Source organism: Misgurnus anguillicaudatus, chromosome 19 (assembly GCF_027580225.2).
Source record: "Misgurnus anguillicaudatus chromosome 19, ASM2758022v2, whole genome shotgun sequence".
NCBI lineage: Eukaryota > Metazoa > Chordata > Actinopteri > Cypriniformes > Cobitidae > Misgurnus > Misgurnus anguillicaudatus.
In genome coordinates, this window is record NC_073355.2 from 16,813,516 (window position 1) to 16,831,957 (window position 18,442).

Below are 18,442 nucleotides of genomic sequence, written 5' to 3' on the forward strand. Positions count from 1 at the left end.
CATACAAATATTAATTACAAACAAGAAATAATAAACAAAATAAGATAAAAAATATATATATTAAATGTTTTATTAAAATACAAGTATTTATTGATAAAAACATCAACATTTGGGAATTTTTCCACAGTCACAAAAATCAAAAACCGAACATATTTTAACATTATGAACAGAAGAATGCAGATTTGATACTTTGATAAGAATATAAGAGTTAAAGTCTCCACTAAAAAAATTAGCTCTTTTTTATTGTAGAAAACTTTGGTGACCGTGAAGGAAGTTTTGTCGTGACCACGGCATATTAACTTGTGGGAACGTGAAAATATGAAGTGGCCACGAAATATAAATTCATGGGAACACCATATATCTTAAGGGCACGATATGTTAACTCGTGGGAACATGAAAATATGCCGCAGCCACAAGATCATTTTGTCATTTGATTTGACATTTGATGACATTTATGTTGAGAGAATGACATCAGACACAAGAAGACTACACTGAAAAAAATGATTCATTGAATTTAATCAATTTTTTTAAGGTAAGTGGTTGCAATCAATTTATTTAAGCTACATTTAAACAAAAAAGATTAGTAACGTAAAATGAAATATAAAACTTTTGTTTTAATGTAGCTTAAATAAATTGATTGCAACCACTTACCTTAAAAAAATTGATTAAATTCAATGAATCATTTTTTTCAGTGTAATACGTCTTTTTCATATGCATTTAGCTGGTTGCATATGAGATCTTCAAATGCAATTTAATCCTGGCATAAGCAGGAATTCCTTAATATAATTTATTCACATATTGTCGCAGTTATATTGTAAGATTTATTTCATGAAAATTTTGTTTACAGAAAGCTTGTTGCACTTTAAGTTTATCGTGAATTGCTGCTAATTTAGTTCTATTGTAAAATAAATCAAAAAGGACAAGCAAGATGTTTAATTTTAAGAAAAAATCATTCAGATTCATGTCTTAGGATCAACGGGAAAGCCAAAGTAAAGCACGGTTAACTTCAGTGAAGTCTCAGCCTGATGTTGTTCCCTCAACATAACATTTCATGGCCATGAGAAGATGATGTTGTTTCCTCAACATAAGAATTCAAACAAAGGACACTGCATTAAATCGCATAGCCATGGCAACAAGTTTGTTTTTACCTCGACAAAATGATCGGCATATTTTCACATTCCCAAAGTCAACACACCATGCCCCCAACATACTTTAGTGTTACAAATTAATATTTCGTGGCCACTATAGAACATAATAATATAAGACAATATTTAAGCAAAAAGGTTGGAAATTGAAAATCTATTTTACATCATATCAGATAATCAAAATAGACAGAAAGAAATAAAAGAAACGTTTCCTGCTTCCACTCTTTTGTTTATCTCAGTACTTGTAGTTAACGGTTGGTGTTGGTATTGTTTTGAGTGACGTAAGCAATGAGTGAGCATTTAGTTGATCTGCACACATTTAATACCTCACTTGACAGCTGTGCACCTGTAGGGAAGACTGACGGACACACACACAGATACTCCTGTAACTGGTAAGTCATAACATTTTTGTTGAGTAAATGTGAATCAGAATATGAAAGGGCTTAACTTAATCTGGTTATTTAATAATACATTTAATAATTGATAAATACAATCTATAAGAAATAATACCACGCACCTGTTTTTTGTTTAGATCAGGGGTGTCAAAGTGTGAAAATGAGGCACTTTCAGCTTTGTCTTGTCCTTTTTGGATTTGGTAAGTGAAGCAATTCTTATCACTTACATAGTATGACCTTTAATACACTTTTTCTTATAATATTTATAGATGCTATGTTGATATATATACAATGTGTCTGTTTAACAGGCTTTATCACAGTGACAAACAGCCAGGTATTTAGCACTTTCTAAACTTTCAGAGATGTTGCTTATAAGGCATTTGTTGTGAGATATTTAAAAAAAAAAGCTTTGCTTATTCTGCACTGTTAAAAATAATTCCCAATTTCTTTTACAGTATACGGATGCCACACTAAATAGCACTCTTAGCTGTTCAGGGATTCCCCTCACAGATGCCAGCAATCTCAAGGGATTCACAGATGCCACCTTTGATTTGTACACTGCACTGGTAAACATCAACATCAGCATATATAAAACTCTTTTCATTCTTTTAAGGCAAGTCAATGACTTTTTAACCCTTTGTAATCATCCACACTGAGATCCAAAGTTTCAGTGAGTCCCAATGTCAGCAGCGTGATTGACACCATCAGGGCTGGATCTCAGATGTCGGTTTTGTTAAATGATTTGACTAATGCAAGGACTTATTTCAACCTGAAGTTGAATCCATACCTCCCATCGTCGTTGCCCAAAGAGACCCTCTTCTGTCTGAGTCAAAGCAGCCTAAGCTGCGATACCTTTCAATTTTTGTATGTATTTACAGACTATACTATTTACACAGATTCAATAGACACAACATTGTCAAAGAACTTACCATTGAAAATGTATTGTGTTTCAGTGTAAGAAATTTTGATACGTCAACTAGCCCTGAAAGGAAAAAGATGGTATATCAGAACTTCATAAAATCTTTCCTGACAAGAAACGATATTGATGGTAATTTTTTCTTATGCATTTTTTGTTTTGCCACAATTGTCGTCTTATAATGCTAAAGTTCAGTTTTTTTCTTTAAAGTTCGCTGCAGCAACACATCGGATCAGGAATGGCTTTTGCAAAACTTCCACAATTTTTCCACTTTCGCAACATATGAAGATTTTCTAACTTTGAAGCCAGATTTTAATGGGGTAAAGAACGGAGCTATTTATAGTTTAATATTACATATTGTTCAGAATTGTTGCTGAATACTTTTTGCCTTTTTGCAGGTGAATGTCGTAACACAGCTCACCCCAGAGCAGAGAGCCGAGTTGACATTTAATCTTCTAGCATCTGGTACTTTAAACAATGACACTGCCTATGCGATATTCAGCAGTTTCCTTAATGATCTCCAGGGCGTAACACTTAACCTAACCATCGGAAATTCAGATGGACTTAGTAAGGTTAGATTTGAGTTTTGTGAACTGATTCATTTTTCAGCTTTCATTTGGTCAGTAAAAAATGCGGCATAAAGTTAAAACAACTTGGTTGTCAATTCAACCTATTATTTGAAGTTTTGACCTAATAGTTTTAAAAACAATTTAATTTTTTTAGAATAAAAATGTATACTGATTTAATAAAATAATGCGCCACTCAGCTAAATCTCATTCTTTTCTCATTCTTGTTCAGAATCTCACAGACTTTCTGGTTTTACTGAAACCATTTGGAAGATTCGTCAAATCATCAGTGAATAAAATTATAAGTTTTGTCTCTTTAGAATTTCGCTGACACCTGATAACCATTTATTATCTGATTATTTCAAATGCATAGTTTTGCACTCTCATCTGCTATTTTTAGACTGATTTTACTTCCTGGTCATGTTGTCCCAAAACACTCGTACTGTGTATATGGAAATAATAGTGAACAATTTGAAACTAACCTGTTGTGGTAAATCACTTTTGCACGCTTCCCATAAGCACCCTAGAACATTAACCTTTATAAATAGAAATATGTGATCCTACATGTGAAAACCAGCTAAAGTCTTTTTTATTCACTGATAAAATAATTGAACATAATGTCAGAACATCTTGTGAAAATATAACCGTGATATTTTTAATATTGACTGCACTTTGTATTGTATGCGGTAACTCACTGGCAACGTGTTACTGTAACTGCCCCATTACAGTACCATAACAGTACATGTTTTTTACAGTATGATGCCTTTACCGCAGTTCCATTTTACAGTATAATACCATTACTGTAACCTAGTTTTAAAAAATATATTGCGTTGAAGGGGAATCGAAACTCAGGTCGCCCGTGTCATAGGTCCGTAACACTACCACAGTGCCACAGAGTCACTTAATAAAAGTTACTCGCTACACTCCCCCGACACTCCGAGGAGCGAAATCTTTATTTTTCCATTTTATCACTGTAAAACAAATTCCGTAGAAATTGCAGCTGGGTTGCCGGTAACTTACCGTAGATTTAAATATATGTTTTTTACTGGCAACATTTTGTTCAAAGTTAAATGAACATTAAGCATTTACAAGTCTTTGTCTTTACAGAGTAAAACTAAAAAAACAGCATCAAGCAAAACATTCTGGGAAACAAAATCAGAAGTAAAAAAACAGAAAAAGATTGATGATGATTTCTGGTTCCCAGAATGCTTTGCATGAGGCTGTTTTTGTATAGTTTTATTCTGTAAAGATAAATACTTGTTAATATTTAAAATGTATTTAACTTTGAACAAACTCTTGCCAGTAAAGAACATATATTTAAATCTACGGTAAATTACCGGCAACCCAGCTGCAATAACATTGTAATTTCTATGGAATTTTTTTACAGTGTGCTTTTATAACACTGTTTTATTCAACTACAGTAGCACTACTGCTGTTTTACAGCAGTCTACCGCAAATTTAAAACATACAGTAAATAACTGTAAATTAAATGTTAATACCCATAATGCAATGCATATTACAGTAATGAACCGGAAAAGAAAATGATGGTATTTTACTGGGCATTTTGTGGTAAGTAACTGTAGAAGTTACAGTTAAGTCTAACAGTGTGAGCAAGTCGTGTCAAAAATTAAAATCATATAGAAATGAAAGATTAAAACAAACTTTAATAAGCGTTATCTCAGAATTCGATTTTTTGAGACTTTAGCACTGTTTTTCATGTGTTTAAAAACATGCTACACTGTAAAAAATTAGCTGTAATTATGCTGGTTGCCAGTAACCTACTGTAGAAGATAAAGACTGAAAATGTTTCATGTTCATTTAACTTTGAACAAAGTTGCCAGTTAATAACATAAATATAAAATCTACAGTAAGTTACTGGCAGCTAGTTCCCAGTAATATTGTAATTTCTACAATTTTTTTTTTAGTTTACCCTAAAAACTTGACACATCAGTTTACATGTTAATACAGTTTTTAATACTACATACACATTTCCTGTATTTTCTGGATGTATTCTATTTAAGAGACTGAGAAACAATTATATGATCACTATAACATTGCAAAAACAACTAATCTAATTATGGCATGGTGGCTTAAGACTTTTGCACGTATCTGTAGGCATGAATTGGTAACTGCTTTTATCAAAGTGACTTTGCAGTGCATTACAATATATACATTTTTTTGCAGTACACTGTCAACACTGGGGTGGTATCCTTGTTGTAAGAGATATATAACGTAATTGCTTCTGTGTATCTCTTTTTCAGATAAATACACCCAGTCTGAGTAGCAATGTAACACAGCTGTTGAACTTGACGCTGAACTATCTTCATCTAAGCGTGTCTGTGGATACCATATTAACTGCTATGAACAGCACCAATATTACTGACTGGACACAGAATATCATTATTCCTGTGGTGCAAATGTATCTGGCAAGTGGCCAGACTTTACCAAGCATAACCTCAGACATAAACAGCATTGTCCTGTGAGTAGAACATATGTAAGTGTATTTTATTTTTTAACTGTTGCAGTTTTTTTAACTGTTATATGTTTATGATTTGTTCAGTGCCACAGACCCTCCGCTCACAGATCCTGCTGCAATCTGCACAGTGCCCAGCAGTATCAGCACTTGTCGCGTGAGTTGTCACCTTTCAATCATGCACACTAACTAACCGCACCTGACCAGGTCCAACAGGCCATCTGGCTTGTCATACATCTAAAGAATGTGAAAATTGAGACTACTACATAGTGCGGTTTTGTTCTCAGTCCAAAAACTGGAACAACTTGTAAATGATGAATTGTGCAGATATCAGTTTTCCACAAAACTTGTTCTGTTAAAATGCAGATAGGAGTTACGGTATTTTGTTACCTGACCTTAAAATGAATTTAGTTTACCTCCTTCCATCCGTTCAAAATATACAGCTGTAGGTTGATTTAGTCATAAAATATGAGACATTTTTACCAAATTAAGCACATTTGTATTGTTTTTTTCCAAACATGTTTTACGGTTCATAAAGCTAATTATACATTTTCTTCTATCACAGACTGCAGAACAGTTCGCCAAAGCACTGAACTGTTTTGCTAATTCAAATTTAATTGTATCTGAGGACAACCTGCGACTTCTGATCGCCGGACTGAACAACAAAGTGCTGACAGCGGCCAGTCAGTCCACCGGGGTAAATTTTTTTTTTACTTTATGTGGTATAATCAAAAAGACTGCTTTCTAAAACGCATATCGATGTTATTTCATTGTAGAACTCGAGCAGCCTTTCAGCTTTATATGGAGAACTTCCAGCTGACAGCTTTTCACCTGAAAATCTTGTTGATGTGGATTTCGTGAACTTTTGGTTTCAAATCAAGATGATACCCTTACTACCCACCGTCTCGGGAGAATACCTGTCTTGCTTGAGCACACGAGAGTTCAGCTGTCAGGTCTACAGGCAACTGTATGTTTGTCACGTTCACTTATATCTGATAATCATTTATTATCTGATTATTACAAATGCATATTTTTGTCAAACCCTTATCTGATGTTTTCAGATTGATTTACTTTCTGGTCATGTTTATTCTAGAAACTCTTACACTAAATATATAGAATTAATAGGAATCAATTTGAAATTAAATTTGAAACTAACTTTTAACTATATGTAAACATGCTACATACACTGTAAAAAGTAAAAGTTGGATCAATTTGAAAAATTACTTTAATTGGTAATGTTAACTTCAAAGTTCTTTCAACTTTAAGTGAAAACTCACTTTAACGCTTTCACCGCCACTGATGAGTTATCTCGTCAATTAAGAGAAAACATTTCCCTGCCAATGACGCTTTCTTGATGAGTTTTTACAGTAATCTGCAATTCCGCTATTATCCACTAGATGGATATTACCCAATTTATAAAAAATTTAAGGAAAAACAAAATTTTCAACAATTTAATCTCTGTGCATGTTTTGATAATCGTTCTGAATCTGATCTCTAACAAAATTCCTTCACAAAAATTATTTCAGCTTTTTGCTCAAAATTTGGCATTTTTGATAAAACATACCCATATTTAAAGGACAAGTTCAGTATTTTACACTTAAAGCCCTGTTTTCTGATTGTTTATGATGAAATAAAACGGAAATTTGGACATATGATGCTGGCCTGAGAATTTTTGGATGTTTGTTGTTTCACCTCCCACCTCTACAATGGGTGTATAGATGCACTGGAACAATCATTCCTAAAATGCATTAAACTTTCGTTTACAAAGACGTGAAACTCACCGAGTGGTCAGGGGTGTTCACTGATATGCTCTCACAAACATCACTGTAAAAGTTGCATTCTAACAGGTGTTTTAGCATTCGTTGTAAACTTGTGGACCTATTTTTCCAAACGCCCTACACCCGTACATTCTTCCGTTGAGAGCTTGAATAATTGACACTCCAGCCCAGTTGGTGGCGATAATCCGCCTTTGCCAATTGCAAGAATACAAACAAAGTTCCAGACGCGGACTAATACCAATACCGTACCTCACAGCACATCTGATACAAGTCAATGGAGTTGGACAAAAACTACCATAAAACCTGTTGGAAAGCATCTTTTGCAGTGATTTTTGTGTGAGCATATCAGTGAACACCCCTGATCACTCGGTGAGTTTCACGTCTTTGTAAATGAAAGTTTAATGCCTTTTAGGAAGGATTGTTCCAGTGCACCTATACACCCATTGTAGAGGTGGGAGGTGAAACAACAAACACCCGAAAATTCGCGGAACAGCATCATATGTCCAAATTACAGTCAAAACCGTTCTATTTCATCATAAACAATCTGAAAACAGGGCTTTAAGTGTAAAATACCGAACTTGTCCTTTAAGGTTAAAAAAGAGAACAAATGAAGATAGGATGAAAACGATTCTTTATTTGATATATTTGTATGTTTAAATATTATAAAAAAGGCATTTTGTGAAACTTTTGTGTTAAACACAAAAAATGCTGACGGGCAACTTTTTTTAAAAAGGCTGGTGAGGAAAAGGTTAATTGAAAAGTTTAAGTTGAAAATATTTAAATATTTAAGGTATTTTCAATTGAATACATTTTTTTAAGTAGAGCAGCTTTCACTTTTTACAGTGTAGTACAAATGCTAAATTATTACACAATTAGGAAAGTCAATTAAATGTGTAGTAAATGTACTGATTATTTCTTCATCCCCATGTCACTCAAGTCTTTTTTTCTTCAGCTGAACACAATCAGAGTTATAATCAATTATATCCTGGCTCATTCCTACCTTATAATGGCCTTGTGGATCAATGTTTCGAAGCTCCAAACGTGCATCCATCCATCATTAAAGCACGTAAGCAGTGATTGACGACAGGCCATTGAATTGTAAGAAAATAATGCACACCCATTACACCGCGGGTGTGCATTGTTTTCAAATGATTCAGGGGACTGGAGTCAATTATTCTGCTTATACCACGGTTACAACAAAGATTGCTCTGGTGCCTATTTTTAAGACATTTGACATGTTAGGTGTGCGGTTATCAAAAATAATGCATGCTCGTGAAACATTTCTCAACAGCATATGGTATAATCCATACATAACTTTTTTAAGAAAAATATTAATATTTTGAGCTTTTAGCAATAGTTACGACACATATATAACGTAAAGAGACAATAACAACTGTAGATTTTAATATGGCTTCATGTGAAATCGCGTTGACTAGTCATCATATGAGTTATGACGAAATGAGACATGCGAGAACCAATGCGATAACTCTGTTTGTGTTTGGCTAAACAAAGAGAGACATAAACATTTTGGATGACATGGGGGTGAGTATATAATCAGTCATTCTTTCATTTAACCATTTAAATGCTTGTAATTTGTGGTCAATGTTACATAAATACATTTTAATATTAAACATGGCTTATTTCATGTCTTCCTGTTTTACTTTTGCAGTGTTGCTGGTTTAAGTAACAATAGTGCACTGATGGGCAATCCGACCCAAAGGCTGGTCTACAATAACCTTATCCGTCCATTCCTGACAAGAAGACTAAACACAAGTATGTCATACCAATCTCATGGCACTTCGTACATATAGTACGAGGTGGAATTGGTTAGGGCTCGGGTTTTATTGTTGTTTTATAATGATAATCTTACATTTTTGTATGATTCACTTTGCACAGATTCTTGACAAGTTCTCATGAAATTAGGCTGGTCATACTTATTGGCTTGAACAAACTTAACTGATAAAGATAGCTTCTGTATATTGAGCTGGCCCAATACTGCAGTCCTGAATTTTAATTTGGTACACTTTTTTATTTTCAGGTGGTGACTGCACACTCAACAACAGTGTGGACTTCATTCTGCAGAATTTTGGGAGCTTCTCCGCTTTTGCACAGCTTCAAGATTTCTACAATTTAAGCCTATATTTCTCAGCAGTGAGTCAATAGATTTTCTTTTGCTTATACAATGAAAACGTATTTTCTTCTATGATGAACGAGTAATTGCTGACCTTACATATATACAGTATACCTAGACTTAACACATCAAGCATGTCAATTCTTTGTCAATTTGAGTAAACTGAGAGCATCTCTTATCTAATTCTCAGCACTGGATGCTATTCCTGCTCTCTCAGTGGATCAACTAAGTCAACTTGTGTTCACACCTCCTGCTAGAGTAGGTGACAGAAATGAAGTCCTCAGAAGAGTCTTTGACTTCCTTCTTCAACCATCTAACAGAGACAAACTCATCAACTTCCTGCCTTTTCTTCAGACACAAGCCCGCCTGGTATCTTAACTCTTAACTTACTAACTAGTGTGTGAAAATGTTAGTTATTTGTTCCTATTTAACAATGTAGTAAACTTTCTTTGGTCCCGCAGACAAACTTCAGTTGTGAAAATTACAGAACCATGTAAGTGATTGGAAATATTTAAAACAATGAATGTTCAGGTTACATTAGCTTGAATTTATGTTTTTCTTTCTTTGTGAACCATCTTTGACAGAATAGATCAGACTTTATCATCAGTCCTTCCTAACCAGACTGACGCTCTGCTAACTATTAGAGATTCAATAATGATGATTCCTCCTGATGGTGAGACACACATTTAACAAATCAAATGTGCTCTCAAATAATCTGATAACAAAAAAATCCTTAAAGTTTGAATTCTGTTTTATTTCTCTCCAGAGTGCATATTGAGAGACAGTCAAGTAAGTGATGATAGACGAAAAGATAATGTTCATGTTTTATTTATATCCGTTTTATTATATTTCAGTCTTTACTTCAGTTAATAAAGTTTGTTTTGATTTCTTACAGTGTGCAGTAACTCCTGTAAATGGTAAATGACTCTGATGATGTTATTATGATTTTAACTTGAATGATTTTAGATGTTATGAGCTCTCTAACATTGACTCTCTTCTCTTTTACAGAAGCTGTCATCTGTTCAAGTGTCAACAGGTGAGATGTTTAATCTAAAAGTTTAAAACACTGAAGACACAAATGTGAGTTTATATTAAATGTTTTCTGTTTTTCTGGTCAACAGCTCTGCTTTGAGTCAGTTCTTGAATACAGTAACTGTGAATGCAGCAGGATCACTAAATGTTTGCAACTTCAGCGTCCAGCAGTTTGCCTGTCTGCCAACGGTAATATTGCATTAAAGAAACTCAATACATTTCATTGTCTTATTATTATTTCTGTATGTGTGTGTCATTGTTTTATTTTTGATATCAGGTTTCAAGGTTGAACCCTCAACAAGTTGCTGATCTGTTGGCGTGTTCACTGTCCACTAATGTGACAAAAGACATCTGGAAACTTTTCTTCAGCAAACTCGGCACACAACTTGATGATGCACTGCAGAGATTCACTAACACGGTATGATGCTCATGATTGAGACACATCTGGAAATATTAACATGTACTTAAACATCACTTTGGCCAATGAAATGAAGTCCTACAGTATCTTTAACAGTATATATTATAATTTTTTGTATATATTAGACTCAGAGTCCCAGAAACATTTCCTTGTCCAGTGTTATGGATGTGATCGTTGAGGTCCGGATTGATCGCTTGAGTCCTCAGAGACTGAGAGATCCTGCCTTCGTTGACACATGGATGCAGGGGAAACTAAGACCCTTCTTACCATCACTATCTCAAGGAGCTCTGTCCTGTCTCAGCACCAAAAACTTCAGCTGTGAAAGTTATCGTGCTATGTAAGTTTATCTTTGGTGTATTTAAAATGACAGTATGTTCAGTTTTATGACATTTTCATAGCAGTAAAACAATGTTTGTTAGTTTGTTTCTCATTAAAGGGCTTTAGGGATCCAGTACACAACATTAGACTTAAATGTTTTGGAGTGCAATAATTTGTAAACAGTCTAATTCAGATGTAATATTGCAAATATAAATTATGCATCATGCCTCATTATATCTCAAACTCTTTTACTTTCTCAAGTTTTATGGCGCTAAATAATAATAATACTGGACCGATGGGCAATCCGACTCAAGAGCTGATCTACACAAACTTCATTCGTTCATTCCTGACACAAAGACTGAACTCAGGTAGATTTTCCTGTTTGATGAATTGTGAAGAAGTTACAATAATGATGTAGCTTTTCTCCATGAATAAAGCAAATACGATATAAACATTAAGAGAACAATCATTATCACAATTTAAAATTATAATTTCTTTATCTTGTTTTAGTCACATGAATTGTCATGTAAACCTCATGTTAATGCCAGTCAGTTTTGAAGTTTTATGAAGTATTTTATTTATTTATTTCAGGTGGTGACTGCACATTGCCATTTAACAACAGTTTGGACTTCATCCTGCAAAACTTTGGGGTTTTCTCTCATTTTGCACAACTTCAAGATTACTACAATTTAAGCAGCAGTTTCTCAGCCGTGAGTAAAAAGATTATCAGTGATGATTAACTCTTTCGTTGCCAGCTATTTTTTTAGAAATTGCCAGTCAGCGCCAGCATTTTTTATGAGTTTCACAAAAGTTTAATGCCTTCCCGAAAATGTTCTTCTTTAAATATATAACCATACAAATATATTAAATGAAAGAACGAAGCCTCTGCTTAAAAAAAAGTTTCATCCTACCTTGATTAGTTCTCTTTTATCACCTCTCAATTATGGGTGGGTTTCTTCAAAAATACAAACTTTTAACCAAAAAGCTGAGATAATTGCATTTTTGTGAAGGTCTTTTGATAGAGATCAGATTCAGAGCGATCTTCAAAACATACACAGAGTTTTTACTGTTTGCCCAAAGGGTTGCTTCTGGGCTTTATAAGTTGGGTAAGAGCACTACCTGGTAGATAATAGCGGTATTGCGGATTGCAGGAAAAACACGTGATTGACATGTTTTATATTAATTGATGAGTTAACTCTTCAATGGCGGGGAAAGAGTTAAAATGAATACTTCCTTTAAAATCTGTATATAATCTGAAGAATGTCAATGCATTTAAATAAGTTTAAGTTAAATATCTCTTATCTTATTTTCAGCCCTGGATGCTCTTTCTGTTCTCACACCGATGCAACTGAATGATTTGGTGTTCACACCTCCTGCTAGAGCGGGAGACAGAAACGAAATCCTCAGAAGAGTCTTTGACTTCCTTCTTCAACCATCTAACAGAGACAAACTCATCAACTTCCTGCCTTCTCTTCAGACACAAGCACGCCCAGTAACTTAACTTTCTTACTAGTGTAAAGAAATACTCAAAGGGACACTCCAGTCTTTTTTTAAAAATAGGCACATTTTCCAGCTCCCCTAGAGTTAAACATTTGATTTTTTCCGTTTTGGAATCCATTCAGCTGATCTCTGGGTCTGGCGCTAGCACTTTAAGCTTAGCTTAGCGCAATCCATTGAATCTGATTGGACCATTGGCATCGCGCTAAAAAATAACCAAAGAGTTTCGATGTTTTTCCTATTCAAAACTTGACTCTTCTGTAGTTACATCGTGTACTAAGAACGACGGGAAATTAAAAGTTGATATTACGCACTGCCAGAAAATAGTCCCCTTGGTTACTTTCAATAGCAGTGGAGTATTTTCAGGCACTACATAATATCATTGCGCCTCCTGCAACCTTGTTACAGCAGCAAAGTCCTTGATTATTACGCCAGTTTGATAGTATAGGTCTTAGCCATATCTGCCTAGAAAATCGCAACTTTTAATTTCCCATCGGTCTTAGTGCACGATGTAACTACAGAAGAGTCAAGTTTTAAATAGGAAAAATATCGAAACTCTTTTGTTATTTTTTAGTGCAATGCTAATGGTCTAATCAGATTCAATGAATTATGCTAAGCTATGCTAAAAGTGCTAGCGCCAGACCCAGAGATCAGCTGAATGGATTCCAAAACGAGTAAAAATCATGTTTAACTCTAGGGGAGCTGGAAAATGAACATATTTTCTAAAAAAGTGGAGTGTCTTTTTATTATTTGCTCAGCCTCGATTATCTCTCTATAATCTTTGTTTCCCAAAAACAGTTTAGTAAACTTTCTTTTGTCCCGCAGACAAACTTCAGTTGTGAAAATTACAGAAACATGTAAGTAGTTTTCTGAAAATATTTAAAACAATGAATGTTCAGGTTACATTAGCTTGAATTTATTTTTTCTTTCTTTGTGAATCATCTTTGACAGAATAGATCAGACTTTATCATCACTCCTTCCTAACCAGACTGACGCTCTGCTGACTATTAGAGATTCAATAATGATGATTCCTCCTGATGGTGAGACACACATTTATTAGTTGTAAGATTTAATAACAAAATATCTGTAAATTAGTTGATCACATCAAAATAATATAATATAAAAAAAAATTAATTTGAATTCTGTTTTTTTTTCTTCTTTCCAGAGTGCATATTGAGAGCCAGTCAAGTAAGTGATGATAGACAAAAAGATAATGTTCATGTTTTATTTATATCTGTTTTATTATATTTCAGTCTTTAATGCAGTTAATAAAGTTTGTTTTGATTTCTTACAGTGTGCAGTAACTCCTGTAAATGGTAAATGACTCTGATGATGTTATTATGATTTTAACTTAAATGATTTTAGATGTTATGAGCTCTCTAACATTGACTCTCTTCTCTTTTTCAGAAACTGTCATCTGTGCAAGTGTCAACAGGTGAGATGTTTTATCTAAAAGTTGAAAACACTGAAGACACAAATGTGGGTTTATATTAAATGTTTTATGTTTTTCTGGTCAACAGCTCTGCTTTGAGTCAGTTCTTGAATACAGTAACTGTGAATGCAACAGGATCACTAAATGTTTGCAACTTCAGCGTCCAGCAGTTTGCCTGTCTGCCAACGGTAATATCATATTAAAGAAACTCAATACATTTCATTGTCTTATTATTATTTCTGTGTGTCATTGTTTTATTTTTGGCATCAGGTTTCAAGGTTGAGAACTCATCAAGTTGCTGATCTGTTGGCGTGTTCACTGTCCAGTAATGTGACAAAAGACACCTGGAAACTTTTCTTCAGCAAACTCGGCACACAACTTGATGATGCACTGCAGAGATTCACTAACACGGTATGATGCTCATGATTGAGACACATCTGGAAATATTAACATGTACTTATACATCACTTTGGCAAATTAAATGAAGTCAAAAAGTATCTTTAACAATATATTTTATATTTTTTTGTATATATCAGACTCAAATTCCCAGAAACGTCTCCTTGTCCAGTGTTATGGATGTGATCGTTGAGGTCCGGATTGATCGCTTGAGTCCTCAGAGACTGAGAGATCCTGCCTTCGTTGACACATGGATGCAGGGGAAACTAAGACCCTTCTTACCATCACTATCTCAAGGAGCTCTGTCCTGTATCACTACCAAAAACTTCAGCTGTGAAAGTTATCGTGCTATGTAAGTTTATCTTTGGTGTGTTAAAATGACAGTTTTATGTTCAGTTTTATGGCATGTTTATAGCAGTAAAAAAAAATTGTTAGTTTGTTTCTCATTAAAGGGCTTTAGGGATCCAGTACACAACATTAGAGTTAAATGTTTTAGAGTGCAAGTAATTTGTAAGCAGTCTAATTCAGATGTAATATTTCAGATATAAAGTTTGCATCATTGCCTCATTATATCTCAAACTCTTTTACTTTCTCAAGTTTTATGGCGCTAAATAATAATAATACTGGACCGATGGGCAATCCGACTCAAGGGCTGATCTACACAAACTTCATTCGTCCATTCCTGACACAAAGACTGAACTCAGGTAGATTTTCCTGTTTGATGAATTGTGAAGATGTTACAATAATGATGAAGCTTTTCTTCATGAATAAAGCAAATATGGTATAAACATATAGAAAACAATCATTATAGATATACACAGTTTAAAAAGATAATGTCTTAAGTCACATGAATTATCATGTAAACCTCATGTTAATGCCAGTCAGTTTTGAAGTTTTATAAAGTATTTTATTTATTTATTTCAGGTGGTGACTGCACATTGCCATTTATCAACAGTTTGGACTTCATCCTGCAGAACTTTGGGATTTTCTCTCCGTTAGCACAACTTCAAGATTTCTACAATTTAGGCAGCAATTTCTCAGCCGTGAGTCAAAAGATTATCAGTGATGATTAACTCTTTCAGCACCAGCGATAAAAAAAATTTCAGCCAGCGCCAGCATTTTTTATGATTTTCACAAAACTTGAATGTCTTCCAGAAAATGTTCTTCTTTAAATATATAAGCATACAAATTTATTAAATGAAAGAAAGGATCCTCCACTTTCAAAAAAAGTTTCATCCTACCTTTATTTGTTCTCTTTTATCACCTCTCAAATATGGGTGGGTTTCTTCAAAAATACAAACTTTTAAGCAAAAAGCAGATAATTGCATTTTTGTGAAGGACTTTTGATAGAGATCAGATTCAGAGCGATCTTCAAAACATACACAGAGTTTTTACTGTTTGCCCAAAGGGTTGCTTCTGGGCTTTATAAGTTGGGTAAGAGCACCACCTGGTAGATAATAGCGGTATTGCGGATTTCAGGAAAAACTCGCGATTGGCATGTTTTATATTAATTGATGAGTTAACTCTTCAATGGCGGGGAAAGAGTTAAAATGAATACTTCCTTTAAAATCTGTATATAATCTGAAGGATGTCTATGCATTTAAATAAGTTTAAGTTAAATATCTCTTATCTTATTCTCAGCCCTGGATGCTCTTTCTGTTCTCACACCGATGCAACTGAATGATTTGGTGTTCACACCTCCTGCTAGAGTAGGAGACAGAAATGAAGTCCTCAGAAGAGTCTTTGACTTCCTTCTTCAACCATCTAACAGAGACAAACTCATCAACTTCCTGCCTTCTCTTCAGACACAAGCACGCCCGGTAACTTTCTAACTAGTGTAAAGAAATACTCAAAGGGACACTCCAGTTTTTTTAAAAATAGGCTAATTTTCCAGCTCCCCTAGTGTTAAACATTTGATTTTTACCATTTTGGAATCCATTCAGCTGATCTCTGGGTCTGGTGCTAGCACTTTTAGCATAGCTTAGCACAATCCACTGAATCCGACTAGACCACCAGCACCGCGCCAAAAACAACCAAAGAGTTTCAACATTTCCCCAATTCAAAACTTGACTCTTCTGTAGTTACATCGTGCACTAAGAACGACGGGAAATTAAAAGTTGATATTACGCACTGCCAGAAAATAGTATCCTTGGTTACTTTCAATAGCAGTGGAGTATTTTCAGGCACTACATAATATCATTGCGCCTCCTGCAACCTTGTTACAGCAGCAAAGTCACTGATTATTATGCCAGTTTGATAGTATAGGTCTTAGCCATATCTGCCTAGAAAATCACAACTTTTAATTTCCCATCGGTCTTAGTGCACGATGTAACTACAGAAGAGTCAAGTTTTAAATAGGAAAAATATCGAAACTCTTTTGTTATTTTTTAGTGCAATGCTAATGGTCTAATCAGATTATGCTAAGCTATGCTAAAAGTGCTAGCGCCAGACCTGGAGATCAGCTGAATGGATTCCAAAACGAGTAAAAAACATGTTTAACTCTAGGGGAGCTGTAAAATGAGCATATTTTCAAAAAAAGTGGAGTGTCTTTTTATTTTTTGCTCAGCCTCGATTATCTCTCTATAATCTTTGTTTTCCAAAAACATTTTAGTAAACTTTCTTTTGTCCTACAGTCAAACTTCAGTTGTGAAAATTACCGAAACATGTAAGTGGTTTTCTGAAAATATTTAAAACAATGAATGTTCAGGTTACATTAGCTTGAATTTATGTTTTCTTTCTCTGTGAACCATCTTTGACAGAATAGATCAGACTTTATCATCACTCCTTCCTAACCAGACTGACGCTCTGCTGACTATTAGAGATTCAATAATGATGATTCCTCCTGATGAGTGAGACACACATTTATTAGTTGTAAGATTTAATAACAAAATCTCACAAGAATTTGTACATATTTTACAAGTTAGCTACTTCGTATGAATTCATACGACCATATCCGTAAATTTTTGTACAATTTATGAGTTCATACGAAGTTAATCGTGCAAAATCATACGATTCTCAAGAAAGGAAAACAACGAAACCGAACCCCTAACCCCGACTTCACAGCGGTCAAGGCAAATTGTGCAAAAACTTACAAATGTGGTCGTATAAAAAATAAATTAGCCAACTTTTTAAATATGTATGAATTCTTGTGAGATAGCGTTGGTTGATCACATCATATAATATAATGTAAAATTTTTAAATGACGAATTCTGTTTTATTTCTCTCCAGATTGCATATTGAGAGCCAGTCAAGTAAGTGATGATAGACGAAAAGATAATGTTCATGTTTTATTTATATCTGTTTTATTATATTTTTTACTTCAGTTAATAAAGTTTGTTTTGATTTCTTACAGTGTGCAGTAACTCCTGTAAATGGTAAATGACTCTGATGATGTTATTATGGTTTTAACTTGAATGATTTTAGATGTTATGAGCTCTCTAACATTGACTCTCTTCTCTTTTACAGAAACTGTCATCTGTGCAAGTGTCAACAGGTGAGATGTTTTATCTAAAAGTTTAAAACACTGAAGACACAAATGTGGGTTTATATTAAATGTTTTATGTTTTTCTGGTCAACAGCTCTGCTTTGAGTCAGTTCTTGAATACAGTAACTGTGAATGCAACAGGATCACTAAATGTTTGCAACTTCAGCGTCCAGCAGTTTGCCTGTCTGCCAACGGTAATATCACATTAAAGAAACTCAATAAATGTCATTGTCTTATTATTATTTCTGTATGTGTGTCATTGTTTTATTTTTTGCATCAGATTTCAAGGTTGAACCCTCAACAAGTTGCTGATCTGTTGGCGTGTTCACTGTCCAGTAATGTGACAAAAGACACCTGGAAACTTTTCTTCAGCAAACTCGGCACACAACTTGATGATGCACTGCAGAGATTCACTAACATGGTATGATGATCATGATTGAGACACATCTGGAAATATTAAC

The 18,442-nt window shown here is 34.3% G+C and overlaps 4 protein-coding genes across 4 annotated transcripts in view; all 4 read left to right on the top strand.

Moving 5' to 3' along the window:
* The first annotated feature begins 1,234 nt into the window (after positions 1-1,234).
* On the top strand, positions 1,235-3,353 carry LOC129424584 (uncharacterized). The gene is made up of 8 exons (XM_073856633.1): positions 1,235-1,537; positions 1,678-1,740; positions 1,849-1,874; positions 1,996-2,404; positions 2,494-2,588; positions 2,667-2,776; positions 2,855-3,028; positions 3,255-3,353. The coding sequence occupies exons 4-8, from the start codon at positions 2,262-2,264 to the stop codon at positions 3,351-3,353; spliced, it is 621 nt and encodes a 206-aa protein (XP_073712734.1). The 5' UTR covers positions 1,235-1,537; positions 1,678-1,740; positions 1,849-1,874; positions 1,996-2,261.
* A 1,894-nt stretch (positions 3,354-5,247) lies between these two features.
* On the top strand, positions 5,248-10,018 carry LOC141351023 (uncharacterized). The gene is made up of 7 exons (XM_073857026.1): positions 5,248-5,501; positions 5,583-5,652; positions 6,061-6,192; positions 6,272-6,462; positions 8,943-9,046; positions 9,312-9,773; positions 9,866-10,018. The coding sequence occupies exons 1-6, from the start codon at positions 5,383-5,385 to the stop codon at positions 9,434-9,436; spliced, it is 741 nt and encodes a 246-aa protein (XP_073713127.1). The 5' UTR covers positions 5,248-5,382; the 3' UTR covers positions 9,437-9,773; positions 9,866-10,018.
* Positions 10,019-10,484: 466 nt separating this feature from the next.
* LOC141350828 (uncharacterized) lies at positions 10,485-12,673 on the top strand. The gene is made up of 6 exons (XM_073856634.1): positions 10,485-10,625; positions 10,714-10,854; positions 10,980-11,191; positions 11,434-11,540; positions 11,764-11,886; positions 12,486-12,673. Exons 1-6 carry the CDS (start codon positions 10,500-10,502, stop codon positions 12,671-12,673), a joined length of 897 nt encoding a protein of 298 aa, XP_073712735.1. The 5' UTR covers positions 10,485-10,499.
* An 826-nt stretch (positions 12,674-13,499) lies between these two features.
* The window catches only part of mslna (mesothelin a), a 36,694-nt gene continuing 31,751 nt past the window's right edge, over positions 13,500-18,442 (top strand). The window contains exons 1-7 of the mRNA XM_073856635.1: positions 13,500-13,523; positions 13,609-13,709; positions 17,726-17,748; positions 17,850-17,871; positions 17,963-17,990; positions 18,076-18,175; positions 18,262-18,402. Of these exons, the coding sequence (XP_073712736.1) occupies positions 13,691-13,709; positions 17,726-17,748; positions 17,850-17,871; positions 17,963-17,990; positions 18,076-18,175; positions 18,262-18,402 (333 nt within the window). The 5' untranslated portion in view covers positions 13,500-13,523; positions 13,609-13,690. The remainder of the gene's footprint in view (positions 13,524-13,608; positions 13,710-17,725; positions 17,749-17,849; positions 17,872-17,962; positions 17,991-18,075; positions 18,176-18,261; positions 18,403-18,442) is intronic.